Source organism: Triturus cristatus, chromosome 3_1 (genome assembly GCF_964204655.1).
Source record: "Triturus cristatus chromosome 3_1, aTriCri1.1, whole genome shotgun sequence".
Lineage (NCBI taxonomy): Eukaryota > Metazoa > Chordata > Amphibia > Caudata > Salamandridae > Triturus > Triturus cristatus.
In genome coordinates, this window is record NC_140583.1 from 256,549,632 (window position 1) to 256,576,244 (window position 26,613).

General features: G+C 44.0%; 1 protein-coding gene across 3 annotated transcripts in view; it reads left to right on the plus strand.

Annotated features, from left to right (window-relative positions):
• Positions 1 to 26,613, plus strand: part of LOC146860054 (uncharacterized) — a 300,404-nt gene that overhangs the window by 210,471 nt on the left and 63,320 nt on the right. For all 3 annotated transcript variants that reach the window (XM_085643828.1, XM_085643827.1, XM_085643829.1), the window contains one exon: positions 24,857 to 24,981. In XM_085643828.1, the coding sequence (XP_085499954.1) occupies positions 24,857 to 24,981 (125 nt within the window). The remainder of the gene's footprint in view (positions 1 to 24,856; positions 24,982 to 26,613) is intronic.

A 26,613-nucleotide genomic window follows, 5' to 3' on the forward strand; every position in this document is an offset into this window, starting at 1 on the left:
CTCTCTGCAGCATTTGACACTGTTAATCACAACACCCTCCTTAACACTTCAACAGAGAATGGGTGTGGAAGGCACAGTGCTTAAATGGTTTGCCTCATTCCTCTTGGACAGATCCCAAATGATCAAGATAGCGAACAGGCTTTCGTCCCCCTTGGCGGTAGGTCAAGGCGTCCCTCAAGGTTCTTTTCTTGCACCCACTTTGTTTAATCTCCATCTGGAACCATTAGGGAACCTCTTAAGTAAATCTGGGATCCGCTGCCGTCTCTATACGGATGACACTCAAATCTACCTCAAGGTGTCTTCCGCACACGATCTCTCACTACTCCACTCAACTCTATTCACAACTGGATGTTAGTTCACCAACTCATTCTCAATCCCACCAAAACTGAATTCCTCTTCCTAGCTACCTCTCTCTCTCTCTCTCTCCCCTCCTCCGGTTCAATCCTGTATGGATCAGCTGAATTTACTCAATAAACCCATCGTTGTCGACCGCACTAAATCACTAGGTGTCCTATTCGACAAGACTCAATCTAAACTTGCACATCAACTCAATTGCTAAGAACGCACATTTCCAGCTGCGCCTTCTGTGGGGGATCCGTCTGCTCTTCCCGGAGAAAGACCTAAAAACATTGGTCCAATCGCTAGTTCTCTCGAGACTTGATTACTGCAATTCTCTTCTGACTGGCTTGCCCAATCTCGCCTCTGCCCACCCCCCCACCCCCCAACCTAAAGCCGTCCTCCATTCAGCAGCTTGCTTTATTTCAGGGTCCAAACGAAGTGACCACATTACTCCTATCCTGTCTTTTTTCGATGGCTTCCCATTGCGCAAGATCTATTTATAAAACTGCCTTCATCACCCATAAAGCCTTGTATACTTCCTACCCTTGTTACCTGGCGAACAAACTGAAAATGTCAGGAGGTTCGAGACCTTCTCTGAATGCGGAAAAGTTTCTGCTTGAGCCCCCCTCCTTCAAAAAGGAAAGATCGATGGCTCAATCGTTCTCCGGTAATGCGGTGAGAATCTGGAACTCTCTTCTGCCATTGCTTTGTGCCACCACCTCCATCCAGATTTTCAAAGCTGACTTCCAATCTCTTCTCTTCCAAAGACAGTTTCAGAACAAATACCCTCATTCTCAGACCCCTCCAGGAAGTTAGTTCTGCATTGTAAATTTGTAATATCTTCTTCATTCCCCACCCTTGATTGCTGTGTTTGATATTGTGTTATTGCCTATATGGTTTTACTCTACCTCCCCAGTTTATTTTTGTAACCATCTCTTTTGTACCATTTCTCTCATGCAACGTAACTGGTTCAATTGTACAGCGCTCCGACACCTTCGGGTAAAGTCCGTGCTATATAAAAATGCATTAAATAAATATAAATAAATAACATTACAAGGCTAAAGCTAATGCAGTAGTGAAAAGGCATAGCTTCTTTTCAGAATAGCCAGGAGAAAGCATAGAACAGTGTGTGTTGTGTACATTAGCTGTAACTTGAAAATCGAAAAATCTCTGGGAGGATATATGAGGTTGTTTAAAAGAACAAGCAATCCTAAAATCCAAGCGACTGTAATAAGTATCGGACAACCAATGTTTGAAAGACCTGTCCAGATCGAAATGAGAATAGAGAACTAATCTAAATATGTGCAAGATTTGAATAATACGTGCAAAATGTAAGAAGGGAAGAGACCATCAGTGCTATGAGTGGTCAGAAAAGGAATGTGATACTAAGTTTAAAGAAATGGCTGGCAAAGAAGTGGGTAGACCAAACTGTTTTTTGATGTGTAGACTAATAGTCTAGCTGCATCGGAGATTTGTGCTGCTATAAGGGTTTGATGCAGCGTGGAATTTTTAATCCTCCCTTCGTCACAGACCAAATATCATACTAGCATATTCACTCAATACATTCATTGGTGGGGCCCATAACCCCAACACTCACACTTCATTGATCCGTTTTTACGGGAGAGATGCATTTTCCAAACTCTGTCATGAAAGGAATACCTTTTCACCAAAAGAACTTAATTTACATGAACATTCATTGAATACCTTTATTAAACTCTGAACCTTGAGATATTCCCTCCATTTAGTCGATGGATCAGTTAGTTGAATTTGGATATTTGGTAACTCAATTCTTTCAATCAACATTTAATCGTAATCTAATATCTTCAATAAATAAGCCAACACATTTGTTTGTTAAAATAATAATTTTGTTGATCTAATTGATCGCAAATTTAATAAATCATTAATCAAACCACGGAACATCATATTTACCTAATCTGGCTATTAGTCATCCTCCAAGTTGTGAAGTCTTTAATTCATCAAAAGTCAGGCAGCAATTCAGTCTGTCAAAGATTCAGGGAAACGGCTGTCCAGCAGTGTCTCCGTCAGCATAACGTCAGGAATCAGGAAAAGATCTGGCTCTCGAATTTGCTTAGTCTACAAACTTTTATAATTAAATTAACGTCAAAATGTAACGAAACAGTTTTAGATAGTCCTGATTGGTGGGTTTGGGGTCGTCTGGTGAAGTTCTCACATAGTCTATTTGGTTAGGTCATCACACTTGCTAGTTCCGGTTTTAAAGACAGTCCTTTGTTTAATAGTCTTGACAACTCTCCCAGTGTGACCTTGCTGGGTACATCTTGCATGGGGTCAGGACGAGGCCACTGTTGCTGGCAGTTGCGCAGGCACACTTCACCCGAAACCTCGTGGAACGGTGACTAGGGCCGTCAAGTCAAAGTCAGCCATCTTTACGAAGGCCCAATCGGTCAACTTAAGCAAAACAAACACAAAACTTAATTAAAACATTGAAATAGCTAATAAAATGTTAAACCCTCACGAATTCCCTTATGTGTATGTAATTATCTAGCATAATAGCAACACTCAAAGCGTTTATATTCACCCAACGATGTCATCTGGTGCTACTTACAACTACATCACAAAAGCAACATATATCATGCAATATTCTAATTTCCTAATATTAATATGCATACATATTAGTATACAAATTAGTTCAGCCATGCAAATTCAAATCTCACGTGTAATTCTCTCAATACAGTTGATAAGATATCACTGCAAACGGATTAATAATATTACAATTAATAGATTATTCAGATTAATATAAACATACAGAAATGGGGGGGGGGGGGGGTTATACAAAATGTTGTACTGCCCGCTCCATCAGGTTCAATGCAATAAATGTAGAAAGGGGCATTTTCTGAAGGTTTGTGAAGGTGACTTTAGTATGGCCCAGGGAAGGAACAGTGTACTGATTGATAGAAAAAGAGGCAGCAGCAAGGATGGGGTGTTGATGGTGAACATGAAAATGAGGTGTACGCAATGTGGTGTAATTCTACAGACTTAGTTGTAAAATTGTGTTGAGTGGGAATTAATTAGATGTGGGCAGACTCGTGTTTTGTTTATACAATGATCGATGAGCAAATGTACTGAAGGTGTAGAGTTGCAGGAGACTGAAGCCAGGCTGGATTTGTGTTGTGTGGTGAAATCGCCACTATGGTTGTTTTGCTGTAGACATGTAAACGATAAAGAGCACAATGCATAATTTGTGGCGAATAAAGGAAAAATGTGATTGGTTTGCAAGAACAAAAAGCGTGGTATCCTCAATCCACATCACTTTCAGCAACTTTTCCGTGGTGAATGGCACATATGGATGAAAGTATACTGTATTAAAAGAAGTAAAGAAGGCACTAGTCCATTTATGCATAAGGTAACTTTAGCAGTGCATGATAAACAGAAGAGGAAGGGCTTGCATGATAAACAGAAGAGGAAGAGCTATGGAAATTGATAGTGGGATAATCAAACCCATAAAGTTGTAAGAATGGCTCAGCTCAATAGATTTTGCAAGGAAAGCTGGTGGAAAATGGAGAATGCATCAGTTTTAGACATCTGAAAAAATGCATTTAGAAAAGTAGACCATTAGGTTATGCCCAAGTTATTTGCTACACTATTTATCCAAAGCATACCAGCAAATCAAGTTGCATTCATTATCAAAACAGCTCACCTTTTGTTACATCTGAGCTTGCATACCATTTTGTGAGAATGCCTTTTGGTTTAACTTCTACCTTGGAGGTATTGAAGCATGTAGTACAGAGATTTGAGGGTTTGGCATAGGTGAAATACTTCCAGGATTACTTTTTTGTACCCAACAGATGTCCATGAGAACGCAAAAGGTATTTGAAGAAGGGTTTATGTGGGTTTGGATAAGTGCAAGTTTGCAAGAACAGAAGTAAAATACCTATGCCACACCATATCAAGTGTGGGGATCAAACCCAAGTCTCAAGTGGTGAAAGTTCTTAGTTCCTCTAACAAGTTGAATTTGTGATCTTTTTTGGAATGGTGGGGTATTACACCAAATTTGTGCAATATTTGACAAGCGGAACTAGTGAAATGGGCAAGTTAAGAAATGTGAGGAATTCAGAGTTGAAAAGCTTTCTAATTCTAGCAGTTGCACATACGCTGCATGAGATCAAAGGTAGAACATTCTTGGCTATGTATGCTTGTGCAGAGGAGACCTGGAGTAGAAAGGGTAGATGCATTTGTTGGACATTTAAAAGTGCACAGTTCATATTCTGTGATAAGGAGAAACTTGCCTGTTGGTGGGCGATGAAGCATTTCAAGCTATTCATTGTAGCTTTGAGGCAATAAGGGAATAAGCATGGAAATGAGGAATAGAATTAAATGAGATTATGGGAGCATTAGAGGCTAAAGGTTGGGAAGGTGTAAAGGGCTGGAACAGAGTGAGGAAGAACTTTGACGGTATGGTCATATTTCCATAGTTGCAGGTATTTTGTACTGAGCAGGCAGGCTAGTCAGATGCCAACAGTTTTTGAGAATGAGTTGTCATTGTTACAGGAGGGGAATTAGAGTTATCTTATCTTCGATAAAGTAAATACGTGACTGAAACATCCATGCATCAAAACAAAGTGTTGGAAGGTATTCTGGGATTAGTTGTTTAAAACATTGAACGGTTTAAACTGGCAATTGGATTTGGCAAAATAAGCCTCTTGGCAAGCCTTAAACTCCCCTTATATTGCATTTCTCGCCCCCAAGGTTTTCTCAGGTAGCCGATGGGGCAGAGTACATTGTAATTAAGATTGGGCATGTACTTTTTGTGTTTTACATGTCCTGGTAGTGAAATTACTAAATTCGTTTTTCACTGCTGTGAAGCCTACTTGTCCGAAAGGGTAATATTGGGTTTCCTTATTACATTTAACTAGTGCTAAGTTTTGATTGGGACCAGTTCATGTTTGGGTTATATGAAATTGTAATGAAAAATCCTCTTTAAAGGGAAAGCCAGATTTTGTATTACAAATTTGAGAATGCTGCTTTTGTGGTTGCTGCACAAACAAATGGACAGAATGCTAAACAAATATTCCCTCAAGTTAAATATAGGTTATATCAATCAAAATTGGTCCGAGGATGCTAGTTTCTCATCCAGGGAGGACCTGGCGTGGCAGTTAGGGCTGTACTGTTCACATAGGGAGCAGGGTCAATACTGATTTGCATATGGCTGGATCCAAACTGGAATGGCATGGCGAACAAAAAAAACGATATATTTAACTCCGATCTGTGACTGGCGGTGATTGTTCAATTTGTTCAGCATTCAGTCCATCTGTTCTTTTTGCATTAGTCACTCGAAGTGGGATTGATCTGCAGATGTGGGTTCTATGCTTGCTGTTCCACCTGATTCAAGCTAGCATGGCTGATGACGAGTGATACCCTGAAACCGGTCCCAGGGTGCTTGTTTCCAATCCAAGAAGCACCTTTCTTGGCAGTACGTGAATGACTGATCCCATGAGGAGCAGGGTCAAGAATGATTTGCAGGGGGGCGTGGCCAACTGCAGAGGGAGATGGCTTCTTTTTGAAGCGGCTCAGCCATAATCTCCTGATATCCGTCCATTAATCAAAGCGCCATCGGCTCGCTCCCTCGACCAATGCTATGCTGTTGTTGCTGCGCAATTGCCGGTAGCTGAGCCACTACTCCTACCCCCAGAGAGAGAGAACGGCGTAGCGTACCTCCTGCTGCCGGGGCACTGCGGGCCTTGCCGAGATCGAGGCTTCCCTGTTTGTTCCTGGCTGTTTGCTACATACTGCCAGAGCTACGCCTGTTGGGAGGCGCAAGCCCGTGAGGGGAGGCGTATGTCATGAAACCTGAACCCTCCACCACCAACGTGGAGGTAAGTGAACTGCAGTGCGATACTAAAATCCCTGAATGGATTTAAAAGGTGGGGTCTGGCTGAGGCTTCCGAGGTGGCAGGATCCTGGTGACCTACAAGGAGGCCCCGGTGCAAGACCAAGGTGGGCAGGCCTGGTCCCTGGGACTGCGGGGAGTCCTGGAGTCTGCATCTTGCTTCATCCCCCTCAGGGCGGCATGGATGGATTAGAGAGTGAATGTCTGACATTACCATGCATACATTTACAACGCATGCCTTTACAACGCAGTTTTTACATCGCAACATCCTTTACAACGCATTCTTTTACATTGCATGCCATTACATAGCACTTTCCGAAACTACCTTTACAACGCATTCCATTGCATTATACCTTTACAACGCATTTAAGGTAAATGTTGGCTAGTATAGGGGTAATTACTATTCTAGCGCCAGTGAGTGCAACAGTAGTGTAAGTGTTGGATAGTGTAAGGGTACTATGCAATGTAATGCCAGCGTTGTAATGACATGCGTTGTAGTGACTGCTATGTAAAGGTAGTGCAATGTAATGACTGCATTGTAAAGGTTGTTTCCCTTAGAGTGCATAATTGTGAACAATGGGAGTCCCTGATCGGTGACTGTACAATGTGAGGTTCGGCTGAGGCGTCCATAATGACTAGAGACTTCCTGACTCACAATGGAACCCCTGTGTAAAACTGAGGTGAGGAATTATTGTCCCCAGGACTGTGGGGAGACTTTAAGCCTGAGACTTGCTATACCCGAGACCTGCTATACCACCTCTGGACGGCTCGGAGGGGGGTGGGGGAGGGGGGGGGGGAGGGGTGCGCTGGTCACACTCCATAGAGCTACATAAACTTTGCTGAGAAGACCTGGGGCCCCCACGGGGTCCTGCACATTGTGATCCTTGTTTTGATCTCTAGACCTGCACTGCCCCAATCTACCATCTACCGGGGCAATGCAGAAGGGGGGGGGGGGGGGTAAGGGTACAGACTTTGCTTAGTAGTCGCAATGTGAGCAACGGTAAGATAAAACTCTGCATCCTGGAGAACTGAGACCCCCCCCCCCCCCCCCCCCTGCTGTGGAGACGACCTGCTTAGTCGTGACATGTATTTTTTGGAAGAGCTCCCCAACCACTGGGCCATGAGCAGCTGTCCTGTAGGACTTGAGAGGCGACACACTGGGACAAACCCGAGCGGCTGCATTAAACCCTGAAGACACAATGGATTGGAGGCAGTGAATACCCCAGTTCCCCTCCACCCCATACAGAAGCCACCCCGCCCCAACAAGGTGACCAGTGGAATGCAAAAAGGGTTTCATCAAATGAAAATAGATTTGTGCTTACTAAGGGACCCGAAACCCTGGAGGCCTCCCAGGACCAATCTACCTCTGAAACACTGCAGACTCCAGAAGAGGCCCCCTTATCCCTTTGCAATATTATGGCTGCCATACAAGGAGTCCGTACCGCACTACAATTGCGCATAGACACTGTCACAAAAGAAGTCTCCCTGATGCGGGCAGATCTACGCAACTTGGGAGCAAGAGTTCAGGAAGTGGAAGACTTAACGACTTTACTACAAGACACAAAGGGCCTTAAGGCACAGGTGGGGGAACTAGAGGTCGCAAACAAATTCTTGGAAGAGACAGCTGAAAGATATTGAAGGCAGATCTCCACAAAATATCTGTATTGTGGGGGTCCCTGAACACGCAGGGGAGCCAGCTGCAGACCTGTTTGTGGAGGACCTTGTACCAAAACATCTCCAGCCTCAGGGATTCCAGATTTTTCTCCGTGGAATGTGTACAGGATACCTTGGGGTCTTCTGTGACAGGGCCCCTCCATGCCCCCTACTAGCCTGGCTCTTTCACTTTTGAGATTGTGACTCGGTTCCCCAAACAGCCTGCACAGCTCTGCCAGTACTGTATGACAATGAACATATAACCTTCTTTCTGGATGTCACGCTGAGAGTCCAGAGACAAAGGCATCATTTTCTAGAAGTGAAAAGGGCCCTGAGGGAGAAAGGAGTAAACGTGATGCTCTTCCAGGCTAAATTGTGCATTGAATCGGAAAGCAAGGCTTGGTTCTTTACTACTCTGGAGGAGGCCTGGGAGTGGCTCGAGTGATGGAGGCCAGTCGAAGGCACCAAACGAGCACGTTATGGAGGACGAATGAGTCTTGGAGACGGCTGGAAACTGAACATTGGTAAATGCCCTGACATGAGGTGGTGAGACATAGCAGCATCAGGAGGACTGGATATCTGGAGAGTTGAGACCTTTAGTGATGCCATAAAGCCATTATGCCTACATTGACAGTGGCTAACTTGGCGTCAGAACCTGGGGCTACCATATTCTTCCTGAACAGATGGTGGGATACAGATCGATTCCGGGGGGGGGGGGGGCATATCAGACTCTGGGCACAACATGCCCCCCCCCATGGCGGGGGAGGGTGCTATGGCTGTGTTGGTCTGTTCAGCATATGGAACTCTGATTCCACATTACCAAAGTTGATTGCGCTACATTAGGTATTGGGGAATGGTGTTGGGCACAAAAGGAAGGCCTAAAACCACCTAAGTTTAGTATGTTGGGTTGGGATTACGTGCACTCTGCAGAGTTGGAGGTGGGTTGGGGGTGTTTTCTTTTAGTTATGTTTCTACAAATCCTTGCTGGGTACTGAAAGAATGCATCAAAAATGTGAGGGGGATTCTCGACTTTTTGGGTTTCACAGATATATTCTCTTTGTTACAGGGAATGAGTTTTAGGTATGCCACATTAAAAGTCTTTGTTGTTGGCAGGGTTGATGCAGGTACGAAAAAGCAGCTTAAAGAGATCCGATGATAGAGGCTGGGAAAGACACTTTACATAGATAAATGATCGTAGGAACCAATACAAGTATCCCAGAGCTCTGCCTCCTATCCTGGAACCTAACCAGGCTGGGGTTCAAAATTAAATGGGGGGGGGCAGTACTCCAATATATCAAGCGGCACTCCCCATATGTCATCCTATTGCAAGAGACTCCTCTCTTAGGAAATGCCTGGAAGGTGCTTGATCACTGGGGCTACGAAAAGGTGGTCCACACTGGCTGCAATCCAGGTCCTGTATAACCGGTATTCTCCTTAAAAAGAGTTTTCCACTTTCGATTGATGAGACCTGGACAAACCAACAAGGTAGATATGCAGCTGTGACGGGCATGTTGTCGGGGGAGAAGATCAATATTGTATGTATGTACCTCCAACCCTACATAACGCCATTCGCAGACATGGGTGCACTCATGCTTCAAATACCAGAGGGCGAGCTCCTGATGAGAGGGGATTTTTAAATGACACACTGGCACCATGGAATGAACCACCCTCCTCCAAGGCAGACACTACCTTCAAAAACCCAATGGGCAGAATTCTTTTGCAGCACTTGGCATGGTAGATGTCTGGATGGCCCTCAACCCCTCTTCACAACACTTTACATTTCACTCCAGGGCCACTGTAGTATTTCCTGCATTAACTTTCATATTTAATCTGCATCCTCCCTATTGATTTTTCAAGATGTGCGACACTTGGCATATCCGATAACTCCCCTACATGGGCAAGATCCTGCCGGGGCACCCCAATGGGAGAGGGCAACAGTCTATAAACCCATGGTTCGTCAAACTTCCAACTATATGGGAGGGTTGTCTGAAACAACCCATTATTTCAAGGAAAACGAGCATTCAGTCCCCTCATTGACTGAGATATCTACAAGGCAGTAATCAGGGGTCAAGTTCTCCTATTGATGGTGGGACATTGGCCGGATAGGTATGCCACGATAGAGGCGCTTGAGGGGAAATCCTGGAGCTCAAGTCACAATTAGTGAATAATTACACAAATAGGCAGAACACCACCTACGCCTGCAACAGCAGGAATACAAGGAAGTGGTAACGGAGGCAGCAGGACCAAATACAGGGCTACACAGCACCGGGTGTATAAACTGGCAGATAGGATGGGATAAAATACTTTCCTGGCTGGAAAGGTGGGATCGAGCGAATCGATGGTGGATGGCGGTGCTAGAATCTACAGATGAAGAGCCTCTAGCTATTGCAGACACATTTGCCACCTACTATACTAAGCTATACTTTTCTGAAGTCGCAGACTCAGAGCATGAATCCCTGGCCTTAACGGTTAGACCTTTCTAGACTTTCTCCTGATGAGGTAACACTCCTAGACACCCACCTCACGGCTGAGAAAGTGAAGCAGACTATTCAAGCATTAGTCTGGTGAGGCGATGGGGCCCAACGGCATACCCATACAACTATATAAAATTACAGCATCCACCATAGTGACCTGTTTATTAAAAATATTTGAAGAGAGCTGGAATGTGGGCACACTCCCTGAGGACCATAGACTCGCCCTGCTTGTAATGCATAAAAAGGGCAGACTACCAGAAACGTATCCCTCTACAGGCCTTTCACCTTATTAAACGCAGAGGTGAAGATTCTTGCCAAGCTCCTGGCCCTCTATCTGACCCCACTAATGTCAAAATTGGTTCATCCTGACCAATTTGTTTCTGGCCGCAATACAGAGTTAATTTGCGACGACTCCATGGAGTGTAGGGTCGTGCACACAATCCGTGAAGATTCAGCAATCCTGTATCTCTTGATGCCTGTATGGCCTTTGATACTGTGGAATGGGCGTACCTTTTTGCTGTACTTGGACACATGAACTTTGGCCCGAGATTTTTATCCTGCTGCGACTGCCATACTCCGTCTGACACATGTGGTGGTGAACATTAGTGTCCAGAGTTTTTCCCCTCCATCGGAGAACTTGACAGGGCTGTCCCCTATTTCCCCTGATATATGCATTGATTCTCGAAGCCTTGGTGACATGGGTTAGAGGGTACCCCTTAATCCGAGGCTGACGGAAGACTGGGAAGACAGAATATCATGATATGCAGACGATAATCTCTTCTTTGTGGCCTCCCCATGATCTTCCATCTCCAGACTGAGTGTCTTGTTGATCTTCTGGGAAACTCTGGGCATATGATCAACTGGTCCAAATCAGTGATTTGTTTTGCATGGACCGGCTCTGCGACTCCCTCCGGATGCGAGGCCCGTATTGCAACGGAGAGTTTCCAATACCTAGGCATCCATGTTACAACAGATCCTAATGTATTCACAGCCAAAAATCTATTAGGCCTATTGACCCGTCTTAAAAGCGACGTTCGCCACTGCAGATCTCTCACTCTATCTTTACTAAGGAGAGCAGCACCCTTCAAAATAATGGCAATGCTCTGCTTTCTATATGTCCTGCAAAACACCCCTGTTCGAGTACCCCATATGTACTTCAAAGCAATAGATGGTGCGATCAGGACTCTGTTGTGGGAAGGGGGTTCCCCATGCGTTGCCTTAGTGAAACCTACGCGGGGTGGTATTAGGGAGGGATAGTGCTGCCCGATCTTCAGTCATATTAAAGAGTGGCACTATTAACGACTATTAACCATAGGCTGGTTCCTGCCTAGGCTGGAAGACCCAATCGTATGGACTGCCTAGTTTTCTGACTGGGGGAAACTGCTGAGCACTTTGTATGGATCTGTGCCACCTCCACCGGGAGGGACCAACAGCCCTGCAAAAATTGGAAAAGATGGAGTGCCACACCTTTGTGGGACTTTGAACTCTTGGCCTTATGGCCAAAAGGCAGGAGTTTGATAAATTGGACTTGTTAGGGATCTCTACAGTGGGAGACATATGCACCACTGAGGCCGTAATTCAATTTGCTTATTTAACAAAGAATATACGAATTAGCCCCCACAGAAGCCTTTTGATATTTACAAATCTGACATGCTCTCCAGGCAGCACTGCACTCTGGGGAAAACCTACCAGAGTAATCTCTGCTGGAGAACAGATTACTGGAAGAAAACCTCCCTGCCAAGGCGATTTCCCTTGCGTATCAAAAACTATACACTCACCCGACACCCTAATCCAGCTACAAGAACGTTGGGATGCAGATTTCGGTGATTTGTAGGAGGAAGACTGGCCTGAAGTTTTGGCTTCACACGAGAGGTTGCCGTGTGGTTGTGCTTTCGGTTAGTGCAACTTAAAATTAGGCCTGGGCGGCAAATTCCGTTCTGTTCGCGGAATTTGGGTAATTTCGCGTTCCGCGGAGAAGGTGAAATTGCCCAAAAATCTACGTTCCGCGACTTCGCTAAATTTTTTGCTTGTTCGCGTTCTCAATATGCGTGTTTGCGAGATATTTCACCCCGAGCACGCAAACAGCGATCGCGAACAGGAAAAAAGTATCGCGAACAAGCAATTCCGCGTGTTCGCGGAATTTCTGCGTGTTCGCGGAGATTTTTTACCGTTTCGCGGAGATTTGCGTAACGCGATTGCGCAAATTCCGCCCACCCCTACTTAAAATACCATATATATATATATATATATATATATATATATATATATATATATATATATATATATATATATGTATATGTATGTGTCGGATGCAGCATGTCTTGGGAAATGTGGGCAAGTGGGTCCATTTTTCCATATCCTGTGAAGATGCCCAAATATCAAAACCTACTGCGAAGCAGTGATGTAGTGCATGAGTGAGGTCACTGGAGTAACCATGTCTCTATTGGCCAAATGGTGCCTCCTTGATGTTTGGGAAGCCACTGATCGGTCGCAGGCTGAACAACCCTGGTTCACATTAGGCATGATGGTATCCAAACTCAATATCGCACAGCAGTGTGGGGTGGAGGTATCAACCCCATCCCTTGGAGACTGGAAGAGATACTTGGATCGATGCATGGTAGCAGAAAAGATAGTGTATGAAAGTAGGGATTGCCCCCGAAACTGTGAAAAGATTTGGGGAAAATTGAATCTATACTTGTGTCACCCCAAGAACTAATGTTCGATGCTCCATGTCGTTTGAGAACACATGATTCACACTTTAGGTACAGAATGTACTACCTTACCCGTTTTATCTTTTTGAGAAATGTAAAACTGATTGTGGAATCCCCGACTGATACTCAGCAACTGTACTACAATGTGATGCATTCAATGTGATGGATATTGCTTGTTAATAAACAGAAGTTTTAAGAAGAAACGGATTTGCAAATTGCTGGGTCCAAACTGGAGTGGCATGGTGAGCAAAAGAACAATGTCTTTAAACCGGATCTTTTGACTGGGGATGAATATTTGATTTGTTCAGAATTCCATCCTTCCGTTTTGCGTAGCACTTTTAAAAAGTTGGCATTTCTCTGCCCCTAATCTTTTTGTGCATGCAGCCTGTTTTGGGTCACATGACTTGAACTGACCGACTTTGAATTCCTCCCAGACACACCATAGAGGAATTAAGTGTGCCTGAGCGGGCCATTTACTGGCAGGATAAGAGTGATGGGGGCGCAGATGAGCACAGCCCACTTGCAACTTGATAGGCTATGCTCTACCTTCACACAGAGGGCTTATCACCTACATATTGTCACTGTAGCACACTAGGTGCCAGAGCTGGGGAGTCTGGGAATTCCATGCACTTCAAACAAGAAACCTCGACACCGGTCCCAAATGGCAAAGGAGACACTGGGTTTAAAAATAGACCCCCAGACCCACTCTCCAGTTCGCTTTGTGGGCCTGCAAAATGACTCTTGAGGACTGCCTGCTTGAGGACTGCCTGCTGCTGTGCACTCTACAAGACTGCTTTTCTGTACCTGGAATGACTGTTTAGCTACCGGGAGCCTGCCTTTGACACTCGGTGGCCAGCCCTGCTGTTTTAGCACTGCATCTTCACCTGAACCCAGGAGTACTCGAGTGCCTCCAAGGGCTCATGTTCAGAGCCACAGGGAGACAAAGTTCCATCCATCTTTAACCCCTACATGGGCCAAGCTTGAGTGAGTCTTGAGGCCCCAGTGCTGTTCCACCAGTCCTGGGCCCTTGGATTTGATGCTAAAGATGTCCAGAGAGACAAATTCCATAACTAATGACTTAGAACATTTTTGGCTAAAAACTGCCTTGGGAACCAGAATCTGACAGGGACCAATCAGCTAGTCTATCCGCCCAAAGTCCATCACTGGTGGCCTGACTTTGCTGCTTCTCCCACTGTTCTTTTCCACAGCAGCAAATCCTTCTCTGGGGTCCTTCGCCAAAGGGGTATTCGAGCCCCAGCAACTCTTTGGCTGCAGTCTCCATCCTTCCAGTGGAGATTTTCAACTTCCATAAAATCAGCTCAGTTTGAACCTATTAATCTTCTCTATGGCTCCTTGATGAGTATGCTCCCTTCTCAGACACTGCTTGCAGCCTGCTCCGCTGAACATTACCTCTCAGAACATTTTTCTCAATCTCTTCAAAAGTCCAAAGTTAACTGCTGACCAGGCCCAATCCACTTATTGTATTCAAGCCACGCTTCGTCAGTCTGTCATATCTTTTGACAAATGTCCACATTTGGAGATTTGATCTTTTGGTTGGTAGTTTTTAGTTAAAACGTTTAAAGTTTGTCAGGTTCTACTTACTGAATTTTTGTCATTTTGGTGTGAAATTTTTTATTAAAATGTTCTATATTTTTCTAAATTTGTGTTGGACTTTTCTTACGTTTTTTCTTTATTACCGTTTATGCTGCATAAATACTTTATACGAAGTTAAGCCTGGCTACTTTTTGTGCCAAGCTACCTAGAGTTAAGCACAAGTTAATTTAATTATTTTTTGTAGCTCCCTGCAAAGGATTGTCTGTTGCCTGACCAGGGCTCATACCCCAGTCAGCCAACATCTTAGTTTCCCACAATAGGTAGGTAAAATAAAGTGAGTAACACTTTTGTGTAAAAGTATGTAAATTGCATAGTCTAATATTTTCTTGCAGATACTCTGGTAACACACACCAACAAATGGAAATCAAGCAGGGTGTGGATGTACAAGAACACTGCACACTGAACTAACAAGGAGAATCCGTTTTTCTTTGGTCACTAGGGGGCAGTGAAGGTGTTACTGGTTTATGTAGATTGTAAAGAGTCGCTAAAGAGTATGGGGCATGGAAAATGCTGGCGCTAGCAGTTAGTTTCCTTTGATTCTCAGAGTAAAAGTCAAAGCACTGGTAGGAACCTGCAAGAGGGGTAAATACCCAGGCGTCGAATCTGGCCTATTGAAGCATTAGAATACAAGAGACCACATTCTACACAGTTCATAAGAAAGAAACTACACATTTGGGTTAAGTTTTGTCTATTTAAAGTTTTCATCGTGATCTGGTGGCAAACTGGTACCTGACCTGAGCACTCTGTCTGTATCCTTATAAAGGAAATATTTTTTATGTGCAGTCTGATGTATCAACCTTGGAGCAGCTGGTGAGGCACAAACCCCTATGATGAAACCTGCTACTCTTGTTGACAAGAAGTTTGCATACATTTTTAAAATAAATCCGTTACAAGTACAGAAACAGTGTTAAAATAGTTACAAAGCCCCACCAGGTTTATATAAAACTCCTAGTTTAGGCCTGGTTTGCAGTATTTCTTTTGTTTTTCTATGTTGTGTAATGAAGGGTGTACTGCTAACCCTTCACTGCCTTGCATTCTGCCCTGTTTTGTTACACGACGTTGAACTGTAATTGATTCTTTTACCTTCCTCCCTGTAGCACACTCTGCAGGCCTAAATGGAAGTAGCTATGCTATGGTGTGAATAGTGAGTTTTACGCAGCATGCTGATGTACAATATCGCTAAAAGACATTGACAAAACCAAAAGCTCTTCCATAAGCAAGACCTAGTGGGCGTGCCAATGCAGATTTACAGCATGGAGTTGCTCATGTGGAGAGCTATATTAGTCTTGCATGTTTTAAGTTTGCATCTCGATGCCAGAGGCTGCAGTTTGAGGCATTTTGTGAATGTTGTTGGTAGTAGGCAAGAGTGAGCAGTGCTCTAGACTTGTAATTTTGCTATGGCACAGTAACAGTGGCTTACGTGTCCATGCCAGAGTTCCTGGATTTGTTTTCTGGTTTCCTGTAGTCTGGCTTCTTGTAAATGTGTGAGGGCAGAGAATACGTGGGAGATAGAGCAAGGCAGAGAGGGGAGAATAGGGAAGAAAAAAATGAAAGGTGGACGGTGGTAAAGAAGAGATGAGTGTTGGCTTATTTTGACGGATGAAGCGATCTCAATGAGCTAGGGATGCTAAAAGCACCTTTACAAAATGTCCTCCAATTTTCTTTAGGCCTCTTCTGGAAACAGTTAGTTTTAATTGTTCAACTGCAGCTGGACTGAGTTTCTGTTGTTTCAAGTCTATTAACAGTTGGCCCATCATTGGGTGTTGGTGATGCGCATGTCAGTCTGGGATCTTGGTTGTCCCAGTGAGCTTTTTGGTATATCATTTCAAGTTTAGAGCAGATCACTTCTGCAATGATTGCCTGGTTAACTAGTGCAAACAGACTCTTTGGCATGAAGTTTGGGTGGGTTAGAGAGGCTTGGGGGGGGGGGGGGTGGATGTGCAAGTACATATTAGGACACTTTTACATGCCTGGCATAGGGTAGTGGTCTTCCCTACTGGTGGAAAGCACTCTATTTCACAGAAGATTGACTGTTTGTAAAACGAGGCATCAAAAATGGAGATGCAGTCTCTGCGTGCAGCGAAAGAAAGATAGAAGGGGGAATGCAACATCTTTGGAACAATTACAAATATTTGAGAGAGGGGAGAAAAATATTTTATGCTACAAAATATATTCGAAAAAAGGGTCCAAGGGAAATATTTAAAGACAAAGCAGGATTAAGTCCCCAGCCTACATAACAACACAAATAAACTGCTGGTCTAGAGAAGGATAGGATTAGGAAAAAAGTTAAACTACAACAACCAGTCAGTCTTATTTCTTTAGGAGAGTCTTTCTATGAGGATAGAATCCCATCACCCACTTGAGTGGCAAGCATCCTCATTTGGGATTCCACTGGGTAAAACCCCTAGTGTATCTGTGCGCTACAACCTTCTAGATTAGCAAAGGGAGCTAACAGATAATACACAAAATTGAATCCGTTCGTGATGACAATAAGCCCTAGATGAGTTGTCTCAAAGTTTTGTCATGGGTGAGGGTTGCAGTGCAAAGGAGTGTTAGTGCAAAAAAAGTGGTGATGTTTAAAATTGACTACCAGGATACTAAGAATTTTTATTAAGTGCTAACCTAGTGTCAAAGTAAAAATAGTGCATAGACCGCTTTAAACAAATAACTGTACGAAGGCCATATAAAATGGCGGGTCTACATGTTTCAGCTTTAGGGTATTGTGTCCCTAGCTTTCATCAGGACCTCAAAGATGAAATGCTACTGCAAAACTGCTTTATGTGCCCCAATTAGCACAAAACAAACAAGACAACCGGTTGGATCAATACAACCTGTCTTGCTCCTGTACGCACAAATTGGAAAGGCTATCACAGGAGTGTAAGCTCAAATCCTGCAAGATAGACAGAGAAACAGCAACAAATAATAAAACCTCCCAAAGATTTTCTCAGTACTGTTGTTGTAAAGAAAAACATTTATCCCAATCATACTTATATTGGTTTATATATCTTTTATCCACTGGTATACACTGTCAAAACAAAATTCTAATGCAAACTACTGCACTTACCCGGCTTTTTGCGGGTGTGCTCCTCACCTCACCTGGCATCCGCTCAGGGTAGGAGGCACCGCTCTATAAATTGGGTATAAACATAACAGTTGCATCAGAGTCTAGGATATTCTCTGAAAGTATGATTATCCCAATCCATTTCAATATCAGCCTTATAAAATGATCACCAAGGCTTGTTCACAAAGAACTCCCATCATTATTATGTTAAATACTGAAGGTCTCGGTATAAGACTACAGAATCTCTCAGACAGACTTGTTTGAACTTTACAAGTTGTCAAATTACTAGAGTGTAAATATAACAATTTGCTTTATCTACAGGCCAACTGTATAACACTTCGATGTCCTTACCTTCAAAGTTTAATAGAAAAGGCCTAATGTAGCTCTCACCACGAGCATATCAATAAATAAGTTCATCCGTGTCAGAGCAAACTAACTTGTGTATACGACGGTTATTTGTGTGGAAAAAAATTACCGCTTGTGTATTCCGGTAATAAGTTCAATATCTAGTTGAAAGGTAAAGTAATCTCAAAGTTCAACAAACATTCTCCCCATGCTTAAAAAGGTAGAGTAACCAGAGGCAAAATCAAAATTACACAATCTCCTCCGGACGGAAGTCTGGGTCTTACCTGTCCGTCGGTACCTCTGGCTGGACCTAAGCCGGAAGGGAAGGTAACCGAAGGTACAGGAAACGTGTATGTAAGTGTGGACCAACCGCTCACCATCCAATCCGCACAAACGTGTGCGCATGATGTAAATATTTTACGGAACTGCGCGCAGAACGTGCGCGTACTAGCATCTCATGGGAATTGTAGTCTTTATTGAGTATATCTGCATGGACGTAGACACGTAATGTTCAAAGAATTTGGAACTATACGCAAAACGCGCACATACCAGGATTTTAATAAAGTAGTCATTTTTTGCATGATATGTATACACTGAGTACAAAGTTTTTTCAGATGGAAAAAGGGTTTTTTTCCAGAGAAAAAGCAAGGGCTGATATACATGATCCGAAACTGAGTTTAAAAAAAAAAAAAATGATTTGGGGATTTTTTACAAGAACGCTCTGGCAATCGCTCTGGTGTTGTATGTTAAAAAGATGGGAAACATGGCACTCTAGAAAACATTAGTGGTGCAAGAATCCATCTTTTGGCATAAATGAACCTGGGATACTATTAATACAAGGGTGTTGTGTGAGAACTAGTGACTCTTCTTGGGGAAAAGAAGTCCACTTAACTAGGTTTATCTTTTTGCAATAATAGCATGGTTTAATATTTTGATAGTGTATATAATATCGTAATATTTGATACCAATGAATCGTATATAACGCCCCTCAATGAGCTCACCATCTTAGGTGTCAATCAGTGTCCGTCATAGTCACCCACGGTATTTCATCATTCAGGCCCTGGCTGTCACTTCTAAATTTAAAAATCCATTTTTGTTCTCTAATAAATAGGAACCTTGTGATGTCACTTACATGAGATGGTATCAGTGGTTATTCTAAAACCGTCAATCGTAATTCCTCAGCCTTGTGTTTAAATGTCAAAAAATGATTGGCGAGTCTTGTCGCTTGTTTGTTGCACCTAATGGTACTTTTGTGCTCATTTATACGCAATTTGACCTTTCGTGTTGTCATGCCCACATACCTTAATGAACAAGGACACGTGATCAAGTAGATAACCTTTTCGGTGTTACAATTCGTATGTCTTTTCAGGATCCAAGGTTTACCGGTCCCTATGTCTATTGTTTTAGTTGGTTGAGTTTGTGGGCAAGCAGTACAAGACCCACATGGGAAATGACCTTGTACTGCAGGCATATCCCATAAAGTGCTGACTGTACTCACGGGTGTGTTCTTTGGCCTTGTGTGTACCAAACTGTCTCGAAGGCTAGATCCTCTTTTGAAAGAAAAAAAGAGTAGGAATACTTTAATTCCCTATGTTGAGAAGTTTCCAGTGCCTACGTACACTTTTTTGTACTTTATTAGAAAACGTGCTAAATGTATTGACAAAAGTGAGTCTTGTGAGCGGAGGCTTCACAATTTTTGGTTCAAGAAGAGCATCTCGATTGTTATTAGTTGCTCGTTTCCAGGCCTGTTTGACCAGCCTTTAAGGGTATTGGCGATTTTTTTATTTTTTTGTTTTTTTTGGGTTTTTTTTGTTGTTGTTCAGACAGAGCTCTTGCATGACGATGGAAATGGTCTACATCGGAGCAGTTCCTGCGGATCCGCAAGAATTGCCCAATTGGCAAATTTTCCCGAAGAGCTTTGGGATGGTGTCTTTCAAAGGTCAGCAATTAATTTTTTGCCATTGGTTTGCGATGTAAATCGCTGCCTAGTTTACCTTGAAAGGGACAAATATCTAGATATGGCGAACTTACTTTGTTGTATTTTTTTATTTTATTTTACAGATTTGTAGAGCGCATGGCTGCCCATGGGCGTCCCAGCGCTGGTAGACAAGAACCTGGTGGGAGATGTTTTTATGGGAACAGCCATGTTTTAAGTGCTCTACGGAATGAAAGAAGGTTAGGTTGGGCTCTGAGATTAGGGGGGAGCGAGTTCCACAGTTTGGCAGCGTTGAATGAGAACAGTCGGCCGCCTGAGCGGGCTTTTCTGATCCTTGGAACTGAGGCTAAATTGCAGTTGGAAGAGCGGAGAGTTCTAGAAGTGGTGTGGGGTGAGATAAGATTTAGGAGTATTGGAGGGGCCTTGCCATACATAATCTTGTGGGTCGTGCAGAGAGCCTTGAATTGAATTCTCTCATGTATAGGGAGCCAGTGAAGGGCCTTCAAGGACGGTTTGGCTGAGCAGCGACGATGGGTACCTGTGAGGATGCGGGCTGCCGCGTTTTGGGGCGTTTGGAGTTTTGCTAAGACTTTTTGGGGGGCCCCCAGGTATAGGGCATTGCCATAGTCTAAACGAGATAGTACAAGGCCGTGGATGAGGATTTTGCGGGATTGAGTCGAAGTAAGGGTAGAATTTTTCTTGCCGATCTTAGCAGACCGTGACAGGTTCCAGCGGTTTTCCGTGCTTGGGCTGAGAAGTTGAGTTTTTCGTCTAACCAGATGCCCAGGCTCTTAATTTCTGGTTTGGGCACAGGGGGGGGACCCATGGTTGACGGCCATATGGAGATGGAACTGTATAAAGATTTGTTGCCTAAAAACATGATCTCAGTTTTTTCGTTGTTCAATTTGAGATGGGAGCTACTCATCCATTTTGTTATCTCGATGAAGCAGGTATGCAGGTTGGGGATGGAGCGGTCTTGCTGATTAAGGGAGACCACAAGTTGGGTGTCGTCGGTGTATGTCAGGAGTTTAATGCCATAGGGGGCGACGACCTTCTCAAGGGGGGACATATAGACATTAAAAAGGGTTGGGCTCAGAGACGAGCCCTGTGGTACCCCGCAGTTGATGGCTGTGGGTCTGGACGTAAAGGTGCCGTCTCTCTCCTGAAAGAGTCGGTTGTTAAGGAAGGATTCTAACCAGGCCAGAGCCGTTCCTGTGACTCCAATGTGTTTGAGTCTTTGGATCAGGGTAAAGTGGTTGACGGTGTCGAATGCGGCGCTCAGATCCAGGAGGATCACTGCCACTGATCCCCCCGAGTCTATGATCTTCCTTGCCTCTTCGACTACCGCCAATATTGCGGTCTCGGTGCTCTGGCCTGGCCTGAATCATGTTTGGGAGGGTTTCAGTAGTTTGTTGGATTCGAGGAAGTGGGAGAGATTTTGGTTAACATGTTTCTCAGCTATTTTACTGGTACCAGGGAGTAAGGAAATTGGCCTATAGTTGCCGAGTTCTAGTGGGTCAAGGTGGGGTTTTTTGAGCAATGCTTCCACCATGGCTCTTTTCCAGCTGGGGGGGACAATACCTAGGGAGAGAGTCGTTAATAAGTTTTGTCAGAGTAGGTAGAATAGTGGATCCGACTAGTTTCAGGATGTTCAGTGGAGCAGGGTCGGAGGGGCTGCCACTTTTAATAGAATTGAGTATGTGGTGAGTGGTATCGGTTGTGAGCGGAGTGAAGGCTGACAGCTGATTGTTGGGTGGGTTGACGTCAGGGGGGGCATTGAGGACGTTCAAGGGGGAGGAGGTGAGTGAGTTAATAATTTTAGTGATTTTAGAGTTAAAAAATTCTGCAAGTTCATTGCAGCGGGTGACTGACGGTTCCACCAGAGGGGGGGAGGGGTCAGGAGTTTTGAGTAGTTTCCTTGCTATTTGGTAGGTTTCCCGGGCTGAGTTGAGCGAAGATTTAATTTTATCCTCTAAGTGGTTGATTTGTGCTACTTTGATTGCATTTTTGTAGGTGGCAAGAGAAGTTTTATATTCTGTTTTCCTGGAGTGGACGAAGTTTTTCCTCCATTCTCTTTCTGACCTTTTGCAGGCTTTTTTTAGGAGTCGCAATTCATCATCATTGAACCAGGGGGAAGTGGGTTTGTTCCGTGGGTTACAGGAGACTTTTTTGGGGAGAGTTTTGTCTAAAGTGTTGGTAATCCAGGCTGAGAATTCTGCATCAGCGCTGATGGGGTTATTGGGTGCAGGGAGGGAACTCTCTAGGTGAAGTTTCCAGGTTTCTACATTAAGTTTAGACCAAGATCGTGAAGGTTTGTTGGGAGGGGCGGTAGTGCGGGGTGCACGGGAGATCTGCCAGTGTAGAGGAACGAGGAGGTGGTCAGACCAAGGGACTGGAATAGGATCACGGATAGTAAGGTCGTGAATGTTGGTGAGAACTGGGTCCAACAAGTGTCCCAAGGTGTGAGTGGGTAGGTGACCTAGGAGTTTCAGTTGAAGGGTTTCGAGATCTGCTATCAAGTCGGCGGTCTGTTTGACTTCTATATTATCGAAATGGATGTTTAAGTCGCCCAGGATCAAGCATGAGGAGTTGGTTGCGGTCAGGGTGTACGAGTGTTCCGTTAAGGATTCACAGAACTGGCCTAAAGGTCCTGGGGGACGGTAGATGAGGAAACCTGATATGGTTTGGCATGGGGAGACCTGGATAGCAAACTTGACGTTTTCACAGTCAGCGAGGGGGCTGCCCTGGAGACGGCATGAGAGTTGGTCTTTATGGATTATGGCAATGCCACCACCTCTTCCTTTAGGTCGGTCTAAGCGCTGTATGAGGAAGCCCGGGGGAAGGGAATTGACAATGTCAGGGTCTGAGTCCGGTCCCAGCCATGTTTCGGTTAGGAAAAGCACTTCTAAGTTGTCGTGTTCCAATAGAAGGTGAATTTCAGTCGAGTGCTTAGGGAGAGATCTGCAGTTGATGAGGGCCATCCGTATTGGAATGGGGGGAGGGGATATAGATACAGGGAGGTTAAGACTATATGGGCAGTGAGCGCATCTGGTAGAGGGGTGGTCAACGAGTATGCCATGTAGGCATGAGTCATGTACCTTTTTGTTAAGGTGTAGCAGGTCGTCTTTTTCATATCTCCAAGTCTGGCTGCTGGATTTAGTAGTATGGCTTGGCTCTGCGCTCTGCCTAGCGCGGACGAGCGCAGACGAGCTTGTCTTAAGCGCGCCTTCGGCGCGCCCGCTGCGCTCGTCCGCTGCGCTGCCTGAACTGACACATGGTTTATAGGTGGTGTTGGGAGGGTGGGCGTGGCCAACAGGAGTGGGCGTGTCCCGTGTCTCCTCGAGGCCGGTGATGGCGTCTAGCGAGCGATTTCTGCCCCTAAACAGTGTTAATATCGACTGTTTGGGGAGGCCAGGTGAGTGCTGGGAGAAGGTTTGCGCGTGGAATAAAAACGATTGGCACAGGTTTTAAAACGATTTTGTAACGTAGCTCCCGGCTTTCCGCCTCCCGGCTTTCCGCCTCAGGAGGTTCAAATCTAAATTCAATTCAATAGTGAAATTCAAATAACGATTTTGTTTTAAGCCAAGTGTGGAACTCTAATACCATGGTCGAAGTGCATCACCAGATAACAAAGATGTCATCTATGTATCTTTTCCACAGCAAGATATGGTTGCAAAAGGGATTACTGTGGTCAAAGATACATTTCTGCTCAAACAAATGGAATTATAGATTCACCAGGCTGCCCATTGATGTACCTGAGGTTTGGAGATAGATCGGGTCTTCAAATTTGAAGAAGTTCAGTCATGGCCAATCTAGCACACTCCATGATAAAGTGTACTGGTGTGATGTTGCCTAGATCCTTCGCAGCTACAAGACCTCTTACTGTTTCAAGGGTTTCTTCCTGTGGGATACAGGTGTATAAAGATTCAACATCCAGACTTACCAGAAAATCAGTTTCTATATCAAATTCAACCTCTTGTAATAGTCTAAGGATGTCTTTCGTTTCCTGCAGCCAAGTAGGCATCTCTCTGACTAAAGGTCGTAAGAAGTGATCAACAAAACTAGATAAGGGTTCCAACAGAGACCTGATCCCTGAAATGATGGGACGTCCAGGCGGCGGTCTGAGGGTTTTATGAATTTTAGGCAGTACGTAGAAGTAGGGCATTACCGGCTGGTGTGTAATCAAAAAATCCGCTTCTTGCGATGTTATCCATCCTTCTGCTTTAGCCTCTTCTACTAAAGTCGTTATTTCTTTCAGGAGCCTAGGTGTAGGATGTTCAGCTAGTGGGCAGTAGGATTTCCTGTCATCAAGCTATCTGAGACCTTCATTTCGATACGCATCTGTATCTAAAACCTCAATAGCTTTATCGGGGGGTTTGATTGTTATCAAAGTATCCTTACTTAATGCATACAAGGCTTTTTTCTCCACTGTAGGTAGGTTTAGATAAGTTGTATTACTACTGGCACACAGTGTCGTAATGTCATTCATGACTGCTTTTTCAAAAACTGATGATGCTTGCCACTCAAGTGGGTGATGGGATTCAATCCTCATAGACTCTCCTAAAGAAATAAGCCTGACTGGTTGTTGTAGTTTAACTTTTTTCCTAATCCTATTCTACTCCAGACCAGCAGTTTTCATTTGTGTTACAAAAATATTTTAACCCATAGACGATGAATAAGGTAAATATTTCTGTGAATGGGAGATGGGAACGTAACATGAAATACGTGTTGAAAATTGATATAAATAAGACTGTTCATTAGCGAGCTGTGATTTGTTTTCACGCGAGGTTGTCTTGTAGTCCTTGAATGCCGCCAGTTCTGGTGTCTCCTTCAGCTGTCTTCTCTTTCCTATTTCAGATGTCCACCTAGATCTGCAGATTTACCCTCTCCGCATTCGAATCTTAAACAGAGAATTGACTAGACAGCTAATGGATCCCTCAACGAAGGTGTTCCAGCAATTTGCTAAGGACCTGGGAGCTACTGTACGTATACCATCTCTCCATGCCTCACTTGATGCCATTATTCCTGGTTCTTTGGTAGTGTGCTTGTGGTAAATTTATAGCCATTCGCTCCTCAAAAGCAAAATTCTGAAGCTGGTTGTTTGGTTCCACTTCAGTAGAGTCCTGATGTCCTGACGTTTTGGTGTGGATCCAGAACACTTAGGGTATCCTAATTCTACATCTTTGCTTCATAATATCCGCTTAGGATATGATATATGCAGAATGCAATATGATCTTTACTAGCATTGATGAACGTGGGGGAGGGAGTCAACAGTAGTTATTCAGTTATTATACCCCTTCTCTCAGCAACTGTAATAAACAACTTGTCATATGCAGCACATCAGCATGTATGGCTTATGCCATGACTTTTGCTCATTTATATTAGCAGAGTTGTGTGTATCATTCTCTGTAGCTCTATCTTTCTCTCTCTCTCTCGCTCTCTATCCATATTCATCTCTCCCTCCGTCCATATATCTGGATTCCTCTCTAGCTGTGTATATGTATGTATGTATGTATATATATAAATATATATATATATATATATATATATATATATATATATATATATATATATATTCTCCTACTAGCGGTCTCCAGTAGGCAGTTATAGTTAAGATGTCGTTTTCATAGGAAGAGTTAATTCATTTGCTAATCACTTTGGTATCATTTGACTTAGTCTTGCAAGATTTTTAAGACTAGTATAATGGTTACTCCATCTGCTGTCTGGAAAGTTCCAAGGTCATCCTTCAAGTGGGGGCCAAGAAAAAGGGGAGGGGGTTCCAAAATGTTTTTCCCATGTTAATTCACATAGAAACTTTAGACACTCCTGCAGCCCGAACTGCAGAACCGAATTGCACCAAATTTGGCATGGATGTGAAAGGTTGGTACTGGGCAATGCCTGTTTGTGATTTGGTGTAACTCCGTTTAGTTGTTGTAGAGATTAACCGAAATCCAAACTTGTGTATATATAGGGCTGCAAAGGCTCTGCGACCCCTCCCGATCTCGTGCTGGGATCGGATTGGCTGCCAACACTTCAAACAAGGAAGTATTTTCAGCCAGCTTGGGACTCTGCTGGAGCCAAGACCCACAAAAAAAGTAAGAGACCAGGGTAAGAATACCGTGACCTCCTAGATATCTTATGGGAGAGGTCCCACAGGAGCCCCAAAGGGCAAAAAAAGCTTTACAAAAAAAAATTGGGACTCAAGCCGGATCCGCGGCTCCTGCCAAAAATTTAAAGTATGCCATCCTGCGCTTTTGTAATCTTGAGCCCCTGAGTGGGACAGGTCCTAGGGGCATGCACAATATATGTAAAAGGGGGTGCATGGGGCCCCCCACCTAGGGCTTTCTAAAAGCCCTGATACTGCCACCACGCCCTCTGTCGCGCACCCTCTGTCGCGCGCCCTCTGTCGCGCGCCCTTTCTCTTGCGCGCGCCCTTTCTCTCTCTCTCTCTCTCTCAACAGTCCCCTTATTTGCCTGAGTATTACTGATGAACCTGCCTATTCATAAAAAAAAATTCAAGTTGGGAATATCTTAAGTTTTACCTTTTTTTTTGTTTTAATATATGAGTGAATGTTGGGGATAGAGTAGTTGGGAACTAGCATTAGGAAACCGTA